General features: G+C 38.2%; 1 protein-coding gene across 1 annotated transcript in view; it reads left to right on the forward strand.

Moving 5' to 3' along the window:
* The window catches only part of fgf11a (fibroblast growth factor 11a), a 31,819-nt gene extending 16,256 nt beyond the window's left edge, over positions 1 to 15,563 (forward strand). The window contains exons 3-4 of the mRNA XM_053629379.1: positions 11,162 to 11,360; positions 12,184 to 15,563. Coding sequence (XP_053485354.1) covers positions 11,162 to 11,360; positions 12,184 to 12,320 — 336 coding nt within the window. The 3' untranslated portion in view covers positions 12,321 to 15,563. The remainder of the gene's footprint in view (positions 1 to 11,161; positions 11,361 to 12,183) is intronic.
* The last annotated feature ends 1,922 nt before the right edge of the window (positions 15,564 to 17,485 follow it).

Consider the following 17,485-nt stretch of genomic DNA (forward strand, 5'->3'; position numbering starts at 1 on the left):
GTCCTCCTCCCACCCGGTGTTCCTGGAATAATCTCCAGATCCACTGCGACCCTGAGCAGGATAACGCAGTTACGGAAGATGAATGAATGCAGACCACAGATAACATTGAAATCTTTGTGGAGTCCTCAGGGACAGTCTAGTGGAAAACATGGCTTGTGAATCGTGCAGTGAGAATATGGTTTACCATGAATTTGAACCTCGCTGAGCGTCTGTGGTTACATCATTCTCTAGCAGGAAAATGTGCGACTTGCATTTTTTAACCAAAATGGGAGAAACTTATTTATCAGCAGTTTTTTAGTATAATACTTCTGGGTGAAACTATCAGCCAAAATACAGTAATTGGGTGCATTTTATATCTTTCCCTCTTACTTGTTCGCTCTCTCTCTCTCTCTCTCTCTCTCTCTCTCTCTCTCTCTCTCTCTCTCTCTCTCTCTCTCTTTCTCACCTGCTTTTTCTCCATCTCTTACTATCTTAGTCTCTCTCATTTAGATGCAGGAGGTGCAGGTTGCACGATAGGGATCACCTTAGGTCACATGACCAGCCAGAGTTAGTTATGAGGAAGAAAGAGAGAGAGAGAGAGAGAGAGAGACAGACAGACAGGCAGACAGAGAGAGAGAGAGAGAGAGAGAGAGAGAGAGAAGATTCCTAAGTATGCTGCATTGTCATTGCTGCAACTTGGGTACAGCATCAGTCACATCACAGTTCATGCACACACACACACACACACACACACACACAAACACACAGAGCTCCTCATGAATCCGTTCCTGCACATTTCTTTCAGATGATGCAGTATTTACAGTGTGAGTAATGTATTGTGCTGGAGATTAGTCCCAGTGCAGTTAGCAGTTTAAGAGATGTAATGTGCATTCAAACACCACTGTGTGTACTGGCTCGATTCAGCCATGACAGTGACAGTCGAGTTGGAGACTTATCAGCTAGCCGGACTGCACATCAATAATCACAGACTATGTGTAAAGTGTGTGTGTGTGTGGGGGTGTGTGTGTATTCATGCAGCTTTGGAAAAGGACACATACCTGACTTTGACAGCTTTAGGCAAGTGTCTCCTCTGTTGTGTGTCATTTGTGTGCACGTGGTAGGGAGAGTGGTCAGGCTCGCACACACACACACACACACACACACACACACACACACAAACACACATTCGCAAATAAGGTGATAAGGTAAAGTGTGTTGCTGCTGATATTCAACAATTGCAAATGACCTCATACACCAATATATATAAGAACACCCCCGAATACGCATACACACATACACACATACACGCACACACACACACACACATGGACAGACAAACACACACACACACACACACACACTGTTGTGACCTTCTCTTTTCAAAATCATACATTCGTCTTTCTGTTTGCTAGGTCAGCACTCCTCTTTATCTACCCACACACACACCCTTGTTTTTTTCTTCCTTTCTCTAAACCTTTGCAGAAATGAGAGCAGAAAAATGAAAAGTCTTCTGTAGGGGTAAACAGAAGAAAAACTTAAAGTACAGAGTACAGGAACGACAAAGAGGGTGAGACAGAGGGAGAAAGTGAGCAAGAAAAGGAGGGAGGGGGAAGCTGCACGCTTGCTCTCTTTGGAAAATCCCCAAACTCCCTGTAGGTTCCGCTAGTCAAGGTGAAAGGCAGAGGACACACATGCGCACACACTCCTCTCCTGCTGTTTCTGGGTCAGAGATGCAGAAACATGCAGGTGTTCATTCAGGCCTGCTGCATTCTCCATCCTGACCTGAGGTCAGTCATAACATTCTCAATCATACACACAGCTGAGCTTAAAGCCGTCATCCATTAACGAGAGAAGAAAATATCATTTCTTCTTCTTTTTTAAAATAATAGTGTACAATAAATAATGTACAATTATCTAGTATATAGCTAGCATACATGGTCGTCAGGGAAAATCATTTGCATTGAGAAATTTCGACCTTTTAATCTAAATTAGATTCTGAAAACAAAAGGTTCTCCTGCTTGTATATTTGCTCTCTCTTTTTTTTTAATATACACTGCCAGTCAAAGGTTTTTGAACAGTTGGAGTTTATTATGCTTTATTACAGTTTAATCGCTATTATTGCTACAGACCAAACAACATGCTACAGAAGCGCAACTAAATAACAAAAGCTAAATCTTTATAGAACTTATTAACTGTTCACTCTCAGATACTAATGGGTCTCTAAATGAATGCTATATTAAAGGTAAGAACACTTGATGGTTGAAGCTGTTACGCTTATAGCTAAAATACCCATAGACACATAGCATTAACTGTAAAATATACTGCAAATATGAGGTATGTCTAATTCGAGTGATCAATATTTTGGTGTTGTCTATTTAAAATGAAGGGTATTAAAAAATAATTTTAAAATATGGGGATTCCAACACCTGACTGGCAGTGTATCTCAGTTGCAGCCTATGGTGTTGCAGTCTGTTTACACTCTGAAATGAAAAATGAACAACATACTTGGAAATACTTGTTAGCATTTTAATTCATACTTTATAATATACACATATACCTATCAGCCATAATATTAAAACCAATGGTAGGTGAAGAGAATAACACTGACGCTCTCATTACAATGCACATATCAAGGGGAGGGATATATTAGGCAGCAAGTGAACAGTCAGTTCTCAAAGTTGATGAGTTGGAAGCATGTAAAATGGGCAAGCGTAGTAGTGTGATGCTCTGGGCAATGTTCTCCTGGGAAAGCTTGAGTACTAGCATTCATGTGGATGTTACTTCGACACGTACCACCTACCTAAACATTGTTGCAGACCAAGTACACTCCTTCATGGTAACGGTATTCCCTAATGGCAGTGGTCTCGTTCAGTAACCCTGCCACACTGAAAAAATTGTTCAGGAATGGTCTGAGGAACCTGACAAAGAGCTCAAGGTGTTGACTTGACCTCCAAATAGCTGTTTTGGCTGCACAATTCAGCTACGCCATATTAGACAGGTAGTTTTAATGTCATGGCTGATTGGTGTATATGTAACGTGGCCTACATGTGTGAAACATGTTACTGACAAGTTGACAGTGAGACCAATGGGAATAAAAACAAAGATAAAAATATTTATTTATTGGTTTTGACAATTTTTTTTAAAAACCTGCTGCTCATCATGCAACATCACAGAGATGAGCTGTATGCACTTAGAGGAAAGTGTTAACTGTCCTCTTCTGTACACATGAGCTGAAACATGTCCATGATTGGCTTGTGCTGCTTTAACTGACAAGGGAGAGATACCAAAAGTGAATCGTGTAAACCTTACTGTAACTCCAAATTAATTGGTACGCATGCAATGACATTATTTTTGGCATCCACACCAGATTATTTGCTGGTAATAAACGGCTTAAGGTGAATTATGTTGGACTTTTGTGGAACCACGTGCAACAGCACTAATGGTCATAAGATAAATACACAGAATGAAGAAGCGAGGCTGGGGCTGATTTCTTTCTAGCCCAGACTGTAGCTTTATGTAGACTCTCAATGACTACGTTTACATGGACAGCAGTAATCTAATTATTGGCCTTATTCTGAGTAAGACAATATTGTGATTAAGGTGTTTACATGAGCTGCTTTTAGAATATTCCTTTCATGTTCAGGTTTTACATGTTATAGAACATAGATTGATTAACGGCACACGTCATTACGTCCCCACGCCACACTGTCCGACGTTCCCTCCAGAATTTCACGTATCACTATACAGTTCGTCGTCCTTATGGTACCGTATACAGTTTTAGGTGTTTCTATTTTTAATTTTAAGAAAGCTTCAAGTGCAGTTAATTATTTGTCATGCTATATGTGCAAATAGACGACTACTTGAAGCTGTGGGTTGCGTCCAAAACCGCGTACTTACCTGCTATGTAGCAGTTCAGATACGTGTATTTCACTTCCTACTATATATATGTATTTTGCCTACTATATAGTAGGTAAGTACGCGGTTTCGGACACAGCCGTGCTCTCTTGTTTGCCGTCAAACACTTAACCACGGCTGTGTGTGTACGTGTCCTGTCGCAAAATGCGGTGAAAACTCCCACACGATGTTAATAATGTGATTAAGGTGTGTACATGTCTGTAATGCACGTCGATAATGCGACTATAAAAGGAATACTCCACATGTCTTCGATTTGTGTTTACTTCGAGTATGACTTAAAGTCGGATTAAGGTAATCAATAATTGCTGTTTACATCGTAGTTTCTTAATCAGAGTATCGTCTTAATCGGGTTAATATCGGATTATTGTTGTTCATGTAAACGTACTGACCGAGACACCTTCTTGCTTTGATCTCCTTTTTTCAACCCACATTGGTGATTGAGAAATGATTCTCCTTTTCTTTCCTTTGCTTTCCCTTTTTTTGCTCTCTCTTCTTGATTATTCCATTAGGCCCATAGTCCTGTCTATCAAAGAGTTTGACAGCAATCTCATCCTCATGTCAGAGCCTTGTAGCCCTGCTTTAACTGGCACATGAAAATTGGTGCAACCCCCCATCTGCACTTTATTGCATCAGTTAATATACAGTTCCTACACCAAGCGACCAGAATCCAATTAGTGGAAACCTCAGCTGTGAGTGGAAAGTGAAGCAGAAAATGATTGACAGTGGAAAGGTGTGTGTGTGTGTGTGTGTGTGTGTGTGTGTGTGTGTGTGTGTGTGTGAGAGAGAGAGAGAGAGAGAGAGAGAGAGAGAGAGAGAGAGAGAATAAAGGCTCTGGTTTAGTTCTGTAATACTGGCTTATGGCTCATCAGTAGTCTGATGACTCAGTGAACAGTGTGTTAGAGAGTGCCACCTACTGCCCATAGATGCTAATGCAATTACATTTGGCAGGAATGAAACAAATTTAGAAAGAAAAAGTATTACATCTAGGAAAACACAGTACTGTGCAAGTTTTAGGCACCCTATCCTTTTTAGTACAAACTTTGTTATAGATTTTTATTTTATGACTTCTACATTATCGAGTCAGTACAAAAACATTTTAGAATCCCAAACATTAGTTTTCCAGAACAAAATTAAATGTTACAGAAAAATGTTTGTATGTTAGTAAAGAAAGCAGCGTATTACGTAAGAGACTTTTCAGATTAAAAAAAAAAACATAATGAAGGCTGCTGGGTTTTGTTGCAAAAATAAGAAGCGAGCGCGACAGTGAAAGTCTCCAGAAGAACCGTGACTGGGTCTGCAAGATGCTCAATAAAACTTACAGCTCATTTCCTTATAAAACTACACTCATTCTACCTGAGACTACTATTTTTTATGTAATTTTTTTGTCACACCAAATATTGACTTTGTTTCATTTATTACTGTTTACTGCTCTTTATAGTTTTTTTTTTTTAATGTAGAAACATTTTTATTTTTATTTTTATTTTTTAAATGTAGAAACATTTACTTTCACTATTTTGAAGGCACCTTTGGTCTACAGTACTGTAGATGAATGAGAGAAAGCCTGGGGATGAAGATAAGCATGAGCACATGGTAGTTTTTCACTTTTGGTTTATGTGAACTGTGAGCAGAACTTAGCTCAAGTACGATCATTTGGAAGAAACATAAATCAATTCTAACACAATCTTTGCCAAATCCATTGAACTATTTAATGTGATAAACCACATTAGACAGCTATTCACAAGCTACAATAAATTATTTAATCACTAAATCAAAATGTATTAATTTTCCAGTATTTATTGTATCTGGTATCTTGGCATCAGAAGATACTTTGATATCATTTTAATGGCAAAACTGACCGTGAATACTGAAACCTAAGCCCTTAGAACAGAAACAAGTATAAACATGTCACTGATATCAACTTTGAGAACCCCATATCATCCCAATTACACCTATTAGCTTAGAGTCTTATTATTTTATAACGTATTATATTATAAAGCACTACTGATGTCGCACAGCCTCCCCTGTGGATGTAGATGTAGAAAGCGAGACAGTGATAGAGAGAAACGATAGCAGCAGGACACCAGGGGCAGAAACAGGATGACGAATGAACCAAATCAAAGCGTGGGATGGGGTCCAAAAGGAACAAATAAATGAAATAAGTAGAAGGATGCAGATTTTGCTGTCATGCTGCATTGTATTGAAGCATTCCTCCTTTTTACTCCTACTGAGCTTGGTGTGTTTGCTTGGTACCCCTCTGAGAACTGCTGAAGATCTCTCTCTCTCTCTCTCTCTCTCTCTCTCTCTCTCTCTCTCTCTCTTTTTCTTGTTTTCTTGTGTATATAATCTTCCTGTTCCATCATACTTGCATACACATTGTTGAGAAGATCTTTGTTACTGATGGTCTTTGAGGGGAGCTTGGGCTTTAACAGGCCATGCTGGACCCTTTAGTGTTTAATGAGAAAGGAAGAGGGAGATCAGGAACTCTGGCACTTATTCAGAGGCTCCTAATTACTGCCTAATAGAGAGGACCATCTTGTGTGATGTTAAAGTACTGTACATTCCAGTGACGTGCTGTCAGGTTCATGGCTGGGGAGGCATTGACTCTTTCAAAGTCAGATTTACAAATATACGAATTCAACAGAGTAGCATAAATTCAATATTCAACTGGCTGCTTGCACATTGACTACTGGTTATGTTTCATATCCCATATCAGCATTCTTTACACACACATAGGTAAGGTACATATTTGGCCAAAGAAGAACCTTAAATTTATAGCGGCTCAGAGAGAGTGCATTTGCTCTGCACCCTCCGTGTGTTCTTAATTTGCCATCACAATTCCACAAGTCATACTCATTCAATACAAATGAAAGTATATACAGTCCACAACAAAAAGACAAATGTAGTTTTATTCTTTAAAATAACTTACTTTTTTCTTATCTTGTTTTATGTATATTTTTATTTATTATTAAAAAAGGGCTGGTCTTTTATTTTTGTTGTGGACTGCACAGCAGTGTATGCATGGTCTTACCTTTACTCGTCTGTCTTACTCACATCATCAAATCCCAAAAACGCCTCCCTCACTTCACAGGCCACCTCACTTTTAGCAACATAACGCAAAATGACAGAGATCTGGGCTTTGTTTGTGACATCCGTTGTCTCGTCTACTTCAACAGCAGCAAATTGGGCTGCATTAATCTCCTTTTTTATATCATTTCTAATCACATCACTTATTGCTTCAATTAAATCGTTCTGAATTCTGTTTGATAAGCCAGAAAACACAGTGAATGTCTCTAAATGTCTAGCTAACCTATCATCTTTCTCAGCAAAAGCATGTAATAGTTCTACATAGCTGCCACGATTAGAAGAGGTCATACTCTCATCGTTAGCACGAAATGCTAATTGCTGTTTGGCTAGGAAGCAAGTTGCTTTAATGAGGTCTTTTAAAAGAGGTTTTCCTTTAATGAGGTCTTTTAAAGAGGTTTTCCTTTACTTTAGCATTGTGGACGCTAATATTTAGTCTCCGCTGTTCGGAATGTGAGTAGTTGAACTTTCATGTCTGCGGAGACTTCTTGGTATATTTTTCAAGTAACAAAATCCCGTTGTAGTCCAGACGTTGTCAATCGTTGGGAACAAAAGGCAGGGAAAGCAGAAAAGGCGGTTTCTCGGAGCACAACCACACAGCCAGTCTTTTCGGGTGTACCACTCCGTTTGAAAAGAGCGTGTTATCTTCTGTCCCGTTGTTTGAAGCAAATCTTTTAGCTCCGGCATCGTCTTCCATTATTTATCACTTCCAGTTTTGATTGAAAGTCCAGTTTTGAGAAATGTTTTAGCTTATATATATATAATCTTCCATTTTTGAGTCAGGGCAAAAAATTCAAATAAACAGACTGATGTGGTGCACTTGTCTTTCTCTACTTGGCTTTTTTAGCTAGCATATTACTCACAATGCCATTTGTTTGTAATACGTGAAGAAGAACAATAGCAGAACAAGCCCGTATGCTCACACACGCCTCATGCAGTGAGGCAGAGGTACTGGCTGCCTCCCCTCCTGCTTTTTCACTGCAGCATTATGTCAGATCTGCAAGACTAATAAGTTATACACATACGTGAAATGCATGACCTAGACTATGGAATGTGAGGACATATAATAAAAGTGTGTACAAACATTACATTGGTGACATACAGAGAGATCAATTGCACGTGCTCAAGTTGAGCAAAAAAAAAATGAGCAGCTCAATCCAGTTTGTGAGGGATTGCGCAATCCGAGAGGAGGCTCAGCTCGTCACTGCCTCCCTTCGTGTCTTTCCTCCGTATTTGAACAGGAAAATTCAGCAATATTGACTATAAAAATCATTGGAATGATTGGTATCATACAATAATTACATTTCTATCACAGATCAGTGGACAAATATTTATTTATTTATTTTTTATCAGTTTTTGTTTTTTACATTTCATGATGACACATGATGTGATGATACATGATGCCTCCCCTGACCGCACGTCAATGGTACATTCTACACACACAACACTCTCACACATTTATTCATTCTCTCTCTCTCTCTCTCTCTCTCTCTCTCTCTCTCTCTCACACACACACACACACACACACACTGTGTGTGTTAATGAAGAAAGTTTTCAATTTTAATTTCTATTTGTATTTATTTTTAGTATTATTTTTGTTCCTTCCTCCCTTTTCTAATGTTTGTGGTTTTCCTTATTGTTGTTTATCTATTGTCAAAATATATGATGTAAATGTTTCAGTCTACTGGGGCATGGTGGCTTAGTGGATAGCATGTTTGCCTCGCACCTTTGTGGTTAGGTGCTCAAATCCCACCTCTGCCCTGTGTGTGCAGAGTTTGCATGTTCTCCCTGTGCTTCGGGGGTTTCCTCTGGGTACTCTGGTTTCCTCCCCCAGTCCAAAGACATGTGTTGTAGGCTGACTGGCATTTCCATACTGTCTGTAATGTGTGCATGTGTGTGTGATTATGTCCTGTGATGGTTTGGCACCCTGTCTAGGGTGTCCCCCTGCATTGTGCCACGAGTTCCCTGGGATAGGTTCCAGGCTCGCTGCGACTCTGTGTAGGATAAGTGGTATGGATGGGTTTCAGTCTGGTTTTCAAAAAGAGGGTTTTAAAAATCTATCTATCTATCTATCTATCTATCCAACTATCTATCTATCTCTACTTTCTATCACACTCTCTCTCCCTATCTTTCTTTCCCTCTCTCTCCCTCTCTCTCTCTCTCTCTCTCTCTCTCACACACACACACACACACACTCTCTCTCTCTCTCTTGCTCTCTCGCTCGCTCTCTCTCTCTGTCTGTCTCTCTCTTGCCCATTTTTTGCCTGTCCTCTGTGGGCCATCAGTTTACTTCAGTTATTGTAATTCCTTAATTACTAAATTAAAGCTGGGAGAAGGCTTGGACGCAAGCCCTTAATGTTTGCTTCCAGAAGTGTTGTACACCAAGGACAAGATTTAATTGATGGACAGATAAGTGTCTGAAATGTGCACTTTGACCAAAGTGGATTAATGTAGAGAATATATAAATCTGTTAAGTACACAGATATGTATATCTAATTTGCTTATAATGTAAGCAAATTATGAAGTGTGTGTGTGTGTGTGTGTGTGTGTGTGTGTGTGTGTGTGTGTAATTCTAGTTAATGAAGCATCATTTGCATCTTTTGCTTTGAAGAACAATTCTCACCAATATTTTAAATGAAAAGAAATTATGATTGTGTGATTTAATAAGTCAAAAGTGCTCATATCAATTGAATAACATATTACTCCCCCAGCTGACAGTGCACATGTTTCAAACAATTGAAACAGAAAGAGAGAAAAAGAAAAGAAGAAGAAGAAGAAGAAGAGAACTCCTTATTCAGCTTCTCAGCTCGCCAGTCACACCAAGGATCACAATCAATCTTGGAAATTGGTTTGTTCCCTGACAAGGTTACAAAATGACAGCAGGGGGTTGGAGGATGGAGGGAGTGCATGCAAGAGAGGGAGAAAAAAGTGAAGGATGGATGAAGAGAATAAGAAGGAAAGAGAGAGAGAGAGGCGAGCATGCTAAGAGGGAGGAAGAAGGATGGGGAGAGTGAGATGTTAGTCTTTGCTTACTGACAGGCTCCGATCTCCCACAGGGATTTACAGATTGAAGGTGTTCAGTACTTTGTGGCCATAGAGGGACGATTAGTCCTGTGCAGTGCTGCTGGACCAAAACCATCTGAGTGACTGTGCTGGAATGCAATACTTCATGTAGAAAGAGTAGTGGAGAGAGAGCGTGAGAGTGAGTCTCACACATGTCTATATGCTTCTGTGTTTATGTATAGAAAATGCTGTGATGCAAGAGGAGGCAAAACTGACAATAATGATCACATCACATCTTATTGTACACACTTGTACATGCCATGGAAGGACTGGAAGAGTCAAGTTCACATTTCCGGTGTGTTAAACTTCACAATATGTGTTCAAAATCACAATAAACATTTTTCTCAGAAACCCGAGTCTTACAAAAGTACAGTATGCCCTTTAAACACAAAAATGGCACCACAAAAAGGACAAAAACATTCTTTGCTTGCGTAATTATCCAAATCACTCCACAACACAATCGTGTAAGTGTAAGTTACAGTCTTCTCCCACTATTGCAATTCTCTCCGCTCATACCGAATTTTATGAGTGACGGGTCGACAAGTTTCAGAAACAATGCCTACCTTGCTTTCTCAGCATCTTGTTCCATCCCATCATTTCTGTTTACTTCTTTAAAAAAAGGACAACAAAGTCAGCTGCCTTTTTTCTTTCCCCATATATATGATGTGTGAGCATATGTGACTACATCAGTGCTCTTGCATTCAAGTGCTGTCACATTTTACAGCGGCATTTACATTCAGCACAGTGAGACAGCAGCTTGTCCTTCAGGATTCTCTAACTGTTATTCCTATATTTAGTATAGTAGGTATTTATATCAGTTATATATGAAATAGATATTTCTCACCCTTGTATTTGCTTATGTATGACAAGGCATTCACAGCTTACTAGAAGGGGATTTCAATTATTTTTACAGATCTGATGAAAATCATTGACATTCATGTTCAGGTGCTCTTGCAGACAGCAAATGTAAAATACTGCCATTACGAGTGTGTTGAAATAACCAGAAATGCAGAAGCAGTATTAAGAAGAATGCAGAAGTGATTCTGCAAAGAGCCAATTGGTAATCAATTGGTTTGTGTGTGTGTGTGTGGGTGTGTGTGGGTGGGTATTTTTTGTCTTACAGGAACACTTCACGCCAGAGTGTAAGTTCAAAGAGTGCGTGTTTGAAAACTACTACGTGACGTACTCGTCCATCCTATACAGGCAGACGCAGTCTGGGCGAGCCTGGTACATTGGCATCAACCGTGATGGGCAGGTCATGAAGGGCAATCGTGTCAAAAAGACAAAAGGAGCCGCCCACTTCCTGCCAAAACTCATTGAAGGTGTGCTAAAATGTTTACTAGTATTAAACTGTATAGCCTTTATTTAAAAAAAAAGTCTCTATGTTTTACTATGATTTTATTAAGGATTATACAGTATGCTTGTACATACTTGTACAGTATGTTTTCAATTTCATGCAAACCTTCTAGATCTATGATGCAAAACTTACAATGGTCTTGGCCCCAGATGCACTGATATCTTTTGTCCACTTTTCTGTCTACTATCTTCAGAATCTGGAAGGTTGCAATCTGATTGGCTCTCTGCTCTTCCATGAACATATAGTTCTGTACACTGGTTTCCAAACAAACTAGAACCGTTTGATTATTGTGACATAGTGAGCTTTTTGGAGAAATATACTGTATTATCAGTGAACCGAAAATTTTCTTTAAAAATTCTCTGAGAGTTTTGTTTGAAACAGTAAAAGTGGATGGCAGTTTGCCGTGTCATTCAATAAACTTCTTCCTGTAAAAGTACTTGGCCGTGTTTAATGAAATAAGTAGTGAAATGTTCTGAATGTCTACAATTACCATTTCCATGAGTTTTACTCTACTGTTTCATGGTAACTGTGATAAACGCTAAACTAACGATTTTATTATTGTGCTTTATGAAAATTATGCTCATTACATTTTAACTATGATATAATAGTAACTACTCTTAACCATGACATGAAATGGCTTTGCTGCCATTTATTTTTATCAATAGAAATACTATCACAGGCAACCCATGGAACACGCCTATTCCTATTGGTAAATATATTAAAAAGAAATTGGGCTTATGAGAGAGTATACTGTATGTTCTAACCTCTCTGTCTCTCTGTGTCTGTAGTGGCAATGTACAGGGAGCCTTCGTTGCATGACATCGGTGAGCAGAGTCCACCATGGAAAACAGCCAAAACTTCAGACTCTCCTGTCAACAACGATGACAAGAATGACCCTTTGCCTCCTAAAACTAGCGCCTCCTAGCGACCGGAGGATATAAGACTGGAGCATATGCCAATATACAAAGGGAAATGGCATGGGAATGATAAAAACAGTCAATGCAGTCATATTATTGATGCCATTACCCATGATTCAGGAGCTCAATGAACCCTGCCTGATGGACTCCTCTTCTTCTGCTACCGCCTTCCTGTTTGAACCTGGGAATTTTTTGAGCAATAAGAACCCTGAGTTATTCGGGGTGTATGTTTTAAGAGAGAAATGAGCTGTGATACCATTCAGCACACTTTTTTTTTTTTTTTTTTGCCTTTTGTCTGACCAATGTCAGTTTCAAACACTGTCATATGACACTGGAAGATCCTGACATTTGGCTGTATTGTTTTGGAAGCATCTGTTTGTGTTGTTGTGTGCATCCTGTGCAGTCTTTCTCCTGTATCTCTAAGCCGAGTGTAATCTCCTCCTTGCCTCCTAGGCTGTTTGATTAGTTTGTGACATAGAGTCAATTTTCCACTCCACAGCACAGGAAAAACCCACCATGTACTCCAGGGTACCATTGAGACACTTGCATGCCTGTGTGAGGCTCACACACAAACACACCCACACACACACATATATATAAAGAATAAAATTTGATTTAAAAAGAAAAAAGAAAAAGAACACACACACAGGAGTAATACATTCTCCCCTTTCTGTATGATAATGCTATAAAGATTTCCACCCCAAGGAGCTAAAAAGCTTTCTCTGCCCATATACAATAGCCCCAAAACTGATGAAAGTGTGTGTATGTGTGAGAGGTGACTCGTAACTGTGGAAACTGAAGTACATTATCACTTTCTTTTGCTTTGATTGGTTTTTGTCAGGATGCCCTGAGAGTAATATTCCTGCTGCTCTCCTTATTCCTCTTCCATTTCATCTTGTCTTTTCTTTTCTTTTCTTTTCTTTTCTCGAAAGCTGTTTAAGGCTGTTTAATTTGCTAAGCAATCAGTTTGGCGCTTTCTTCAAGTCCATGGTCTTGTAATCAATATTTGACCACATTTGACCAAAGGCAATTATTGGAAAACCAAGCATAAATTGTCTTTCGTCTTCCAGTATTATATAACATTCTCAGCAGTATCACGTTCATTTGATTCAGATTTTTTCCAAGTAACAGTTTCATCTTTCAGCTCTAATAATAATAATAATTTTCTCTAATAATAATGTCTCTAATAATTTTGTGTATGCTACCTTACAGGGCTTTTAAACCATAAAAATGATCTACTCCCCCTGCCCATGAAAGTCAGTTCCTAATCAGAAAGGTATTTCCTAATTAGAGAGAACTTCTTATTGATCTTGGTGATAGAGTTCTGGAGCAACTGAAATAACAATAAGTCAGGATCCAGCACCCTCAAATAATGTGCAACATGGAAGGCAAATAGAGCACACCGAGGTTACGTGCTGATTGTAGAGATGAAGAGAGAATAGCAATGTTGCTGTTTAGATCAATGCAATAATCTTCTCTAACTGCATTAGGGAGGTATAGTGATGGAAAGATGATGGAAAGATAACAGATAACAGTTAACAGACTGCTTCATCAGTCTTAGGAATCACTGGCGTTTATTTATTGCACTGAAAAACTGGTTAACTCTAAAATCGAATAACACTGAAACAACGAATACAAACTTGCTTTAGAATTTGTAACCATGAATTTATTTATAGCTCTAAATGCCTTACAATACAACATTATAGTACAGGGGGAAAAACCCTCTGTACACTCTGAAGGGCTAATTTCATCCATAAAGTTCAGCTATTCTCCAAATAGCTGTGGTTTGTCACATATTCTCTTCATAATCCAACAATAGGCCAAAACAATTTCCTAATAATGAATAAAAGATGAGTAGGGACAAAAAAAAAGTATGTGGATGTTTTCATAACTGAAGGAAAAAAGGAAGATGCCTTGGAGGTTAAACCTGATTAAGACCTAGTGGCCTGGTCTAATTAATGACTTCAATTACGCTACTAAATTGTTCTTTTAGTCTCTCATACCCCCTCATGCCACATTGTCTCATGTGCCCAAGGCAGAGCTTGAGATTTGCATACGCTTTCACAAATCAGACCATTTAAAGACCAAGGCTGGTTTCTACCACAGCCAGTTACAGAGGAGATTTACAGATGTTTTTAGGCTATGTAACTAGCTGAGATTCATTTATACTAATTATGCTACAAATATTAACGCTGTGGGAGAATTTCAGAATGGTTGAGATTACTTAATATTAAACAAGGAGCTGTATTTCTTAGCATGTTTTACTCTGGAGAAAGTTTCCGATAAACTAGCTAGCTGCTCAATGATTGCTATTGAAAGCCACTTTTATTCATGAGATCACTTTAACTGTATGTCTGCATGTTTTACATGATTTTCTCAGCTTTCTTCTAGCAAGATAAGCTTGAGGACGAAACATCTGAAGTGGTGGTTAAAAGAGAGGGGAGAACTTGTTGTATATTGTGAAGTTCTTCATTTTGTTCCTATGCCTGGCTACTGTTGAAGTAACTTGTATAGACAAACATTTAAAAGGTTTTGTGTTAGAATATGCATACAGCAAAAGCCTACACCAATTATCACTTTATTTGATACACTGAGTGCTTTCATTTGATACACTAACTGCCAAATTCAAGTCATAGCTAAATAGTTATGTGGAATTGAATTCAGAGTTGAATTGGTGCTGATGGCGGTATATTTTGTATAATTGTTGTTCATTTATATCTATATCAGTTTAATTGTGTCAGAAACTGAGTGGGAAGGGGATGCGGTTGTGAGTAAAATCCTTTTAATAAAATTTTACAAATTTACAGTCACATTTATGGTCAGAAATTAGAAGCTAGAAATCATTACCCAAAACAAGACTACAGGGCAAACTGGAACAAAGTTTTTTTTTTTTTTTTTTAAAAAAGGAAACCTTGCAAAAGAAAATCAGTAAACAAAATGGTATATTCAGAGATAGTGAACATAAATGAAAGACAGGTGTGATCAGTAAATAGGTGAGTGAGAGCCATGTAATGTGTGGACTGGAGTCTGTTGTGACAGTCTGTTGTAATCAATCTACTTAAAGTGAAGTTGGCATACCCAATTTAAAGTTAAAATCAAAGTACACAGGTCAGTACAGAACAACACACTAGAAGGAAGCAAATGTAAATTGAACAAATCTGAGGGATCATTCTTGGTACTGTAGATGGAGACAAAGTTCATTAATAGGATCTTTTTTTACTGGTAAACTGTAAATACTCTGAAAGCCAGGCAATATAACAAACACAGTGAATGTAATGTTAACATATTTCAAAGGGCAGTAGAAGCAAAGATTCCCAACTGGTGACTAAAAGGCTGTGTGGTCAAACCCCAGAACTGTCAAAGAGCCACCTTTGGACCATTAAACAAAACTCTTAACTTTCAGATCCTCAGCTCTGTGATTGACTTGGTTTTCAGTTTACAAGTTTGTCAAAAGTAAAAATTAAAATGCAAGAATTAAGTATTCATTGTTAACAAAAGTGACAAAATATTATGGCTTTCATTTTCATTTCATTAAATTTAACATTAACAATTAAATATAAGTTATTGTTTGTATACAATGTGATGCTTTGTGAAGTAATAATTTAAAACAACATAATTTTTTGGAAATAAATTTTTGAAAAAAAAAAAAATAGAATAACTACACAACTCGCAATTTGTTTCAGCCAATGTATGACTTCAGTGTCATCAACAAAAGTGTGATGACTTGAATCTAAACCTATATATTGATCTAAAACTTTCAAATAACACCCAATACTCCAATTTTAATCTCTTCCTTCAAATTCTCCTGGGGACAAAAAAAAAGATCAATACGGCTTTCAGATCATTTAACAGATCAGATTATGATAAAATGATGCTGTGCCATCTGCAATACTCCACTACCTGCTGAAAAAACCTTAGGACTAATATACTTATTGCTATTTGCACTGCTTCAGGTACAGGCTTACATTGATCACATTGAGACAGCTGTGTATATGAAATCTACCTAAAATGTAGAATGAGATCATTTAGGCAATATATGCAGCAATGTAGTGCTACCCAGCTTCTTCTTATTTGTAGATTTTACATTTTAAAATATTTTTTATTCAGTATTTTTGCTTCAACGATGTGTATTATCATTTATCGTGAGTTAGTATTAGTTTCTGAAAGTTACTTTGCAGTGATGCTTATCCAAAAAACATATCCATGTGGAAGGAAATGTTTTCTTGCTTATTTATTTATGAGGTTGTGATGTGTGGTGATTGAATTCTTTGCAATATCTAAACTCTTCTCTGCTTTATCAGAATTCTGTGTATTTCTGATTTATTGGAATTCCTTCATAACTCAGACATCGCATCAAAGAATTATTAATGTGTGTGTGTGTGTGTGTGTGTGTGTGTGTGTGTGTGTGTGTGTGTGCGTTCACGCACATGTGTTCCATGTCTTCCCTCTACTGTTTTCCTTCTGTTTCTATGTCAGTAAGAAATGAGTGTATTAATAGGGTGTGTATAACACAGTTGATTCCTGGTATATTTTATGTGCGTGTGTCCATATGAGTGTGTGTGTGAAAGAGAGGAAAGTTAAAGAGAGAGATAAATGAGGCATGTAGAGTTTCTGAAAGACAAATCTATACACTGTATCCTGGATAGACAGGCTCTGCCAAGCAGATTAAATGAAGTGTATTCAGAGGAAACATGCCCAATCTGAGTGATGCTTGGTGGAGGAGTGTTGCTTATTGTGAAGGGGTGTGTGTGTGTGTGTGTCGGTTTGAGGTGTAGCCCAAGCCCTGCATCTGCAATGCAGCAGAAAAGACAAAAAAAAAAAAAAAAAGAAAGAAAGAAAATCCCGCCTTCCTCACATGGTCCAACTAAACGGTGATTCCCTCTGAGCAGTGGCTCTCCTCTCAGGCGCTAAAGTAATTATTATACTCTCCTGTTTTCCCCTTGCAGAAACTTTACTCTTTCCCGCTCCTTGATGTTCGGTTGCGGTTATGTGGATGTGGAGGAGTACACACCCAAGTGTCTCCATTGTTTCCAGATTTTAAAGTGATTTTTTTACGTGAAAATCTGTCACAATGTATCATCATTCTAGAATGGTGATGAATTTAAAGCCACTCTAAACATTATACAAGGTGGATTTTATGATTAAACCCTCTCAGAGTAATTCATTTGAGTGA

Source organism: Ictalurus furcatus, chromosome 7 (genome assembly GCF_023375685.1).
Source record: "Ictalurus furcatus strain D&B chromosome 7, Billie_1.0, whole genome shotgun sequence".
Taxonomy (NCBI): Eukaryota; Metazoa; Chordata; class Actinopteri; order Siluriformes; family Ictaluridae; genus Ictalurus; species Ictalurus furcatus.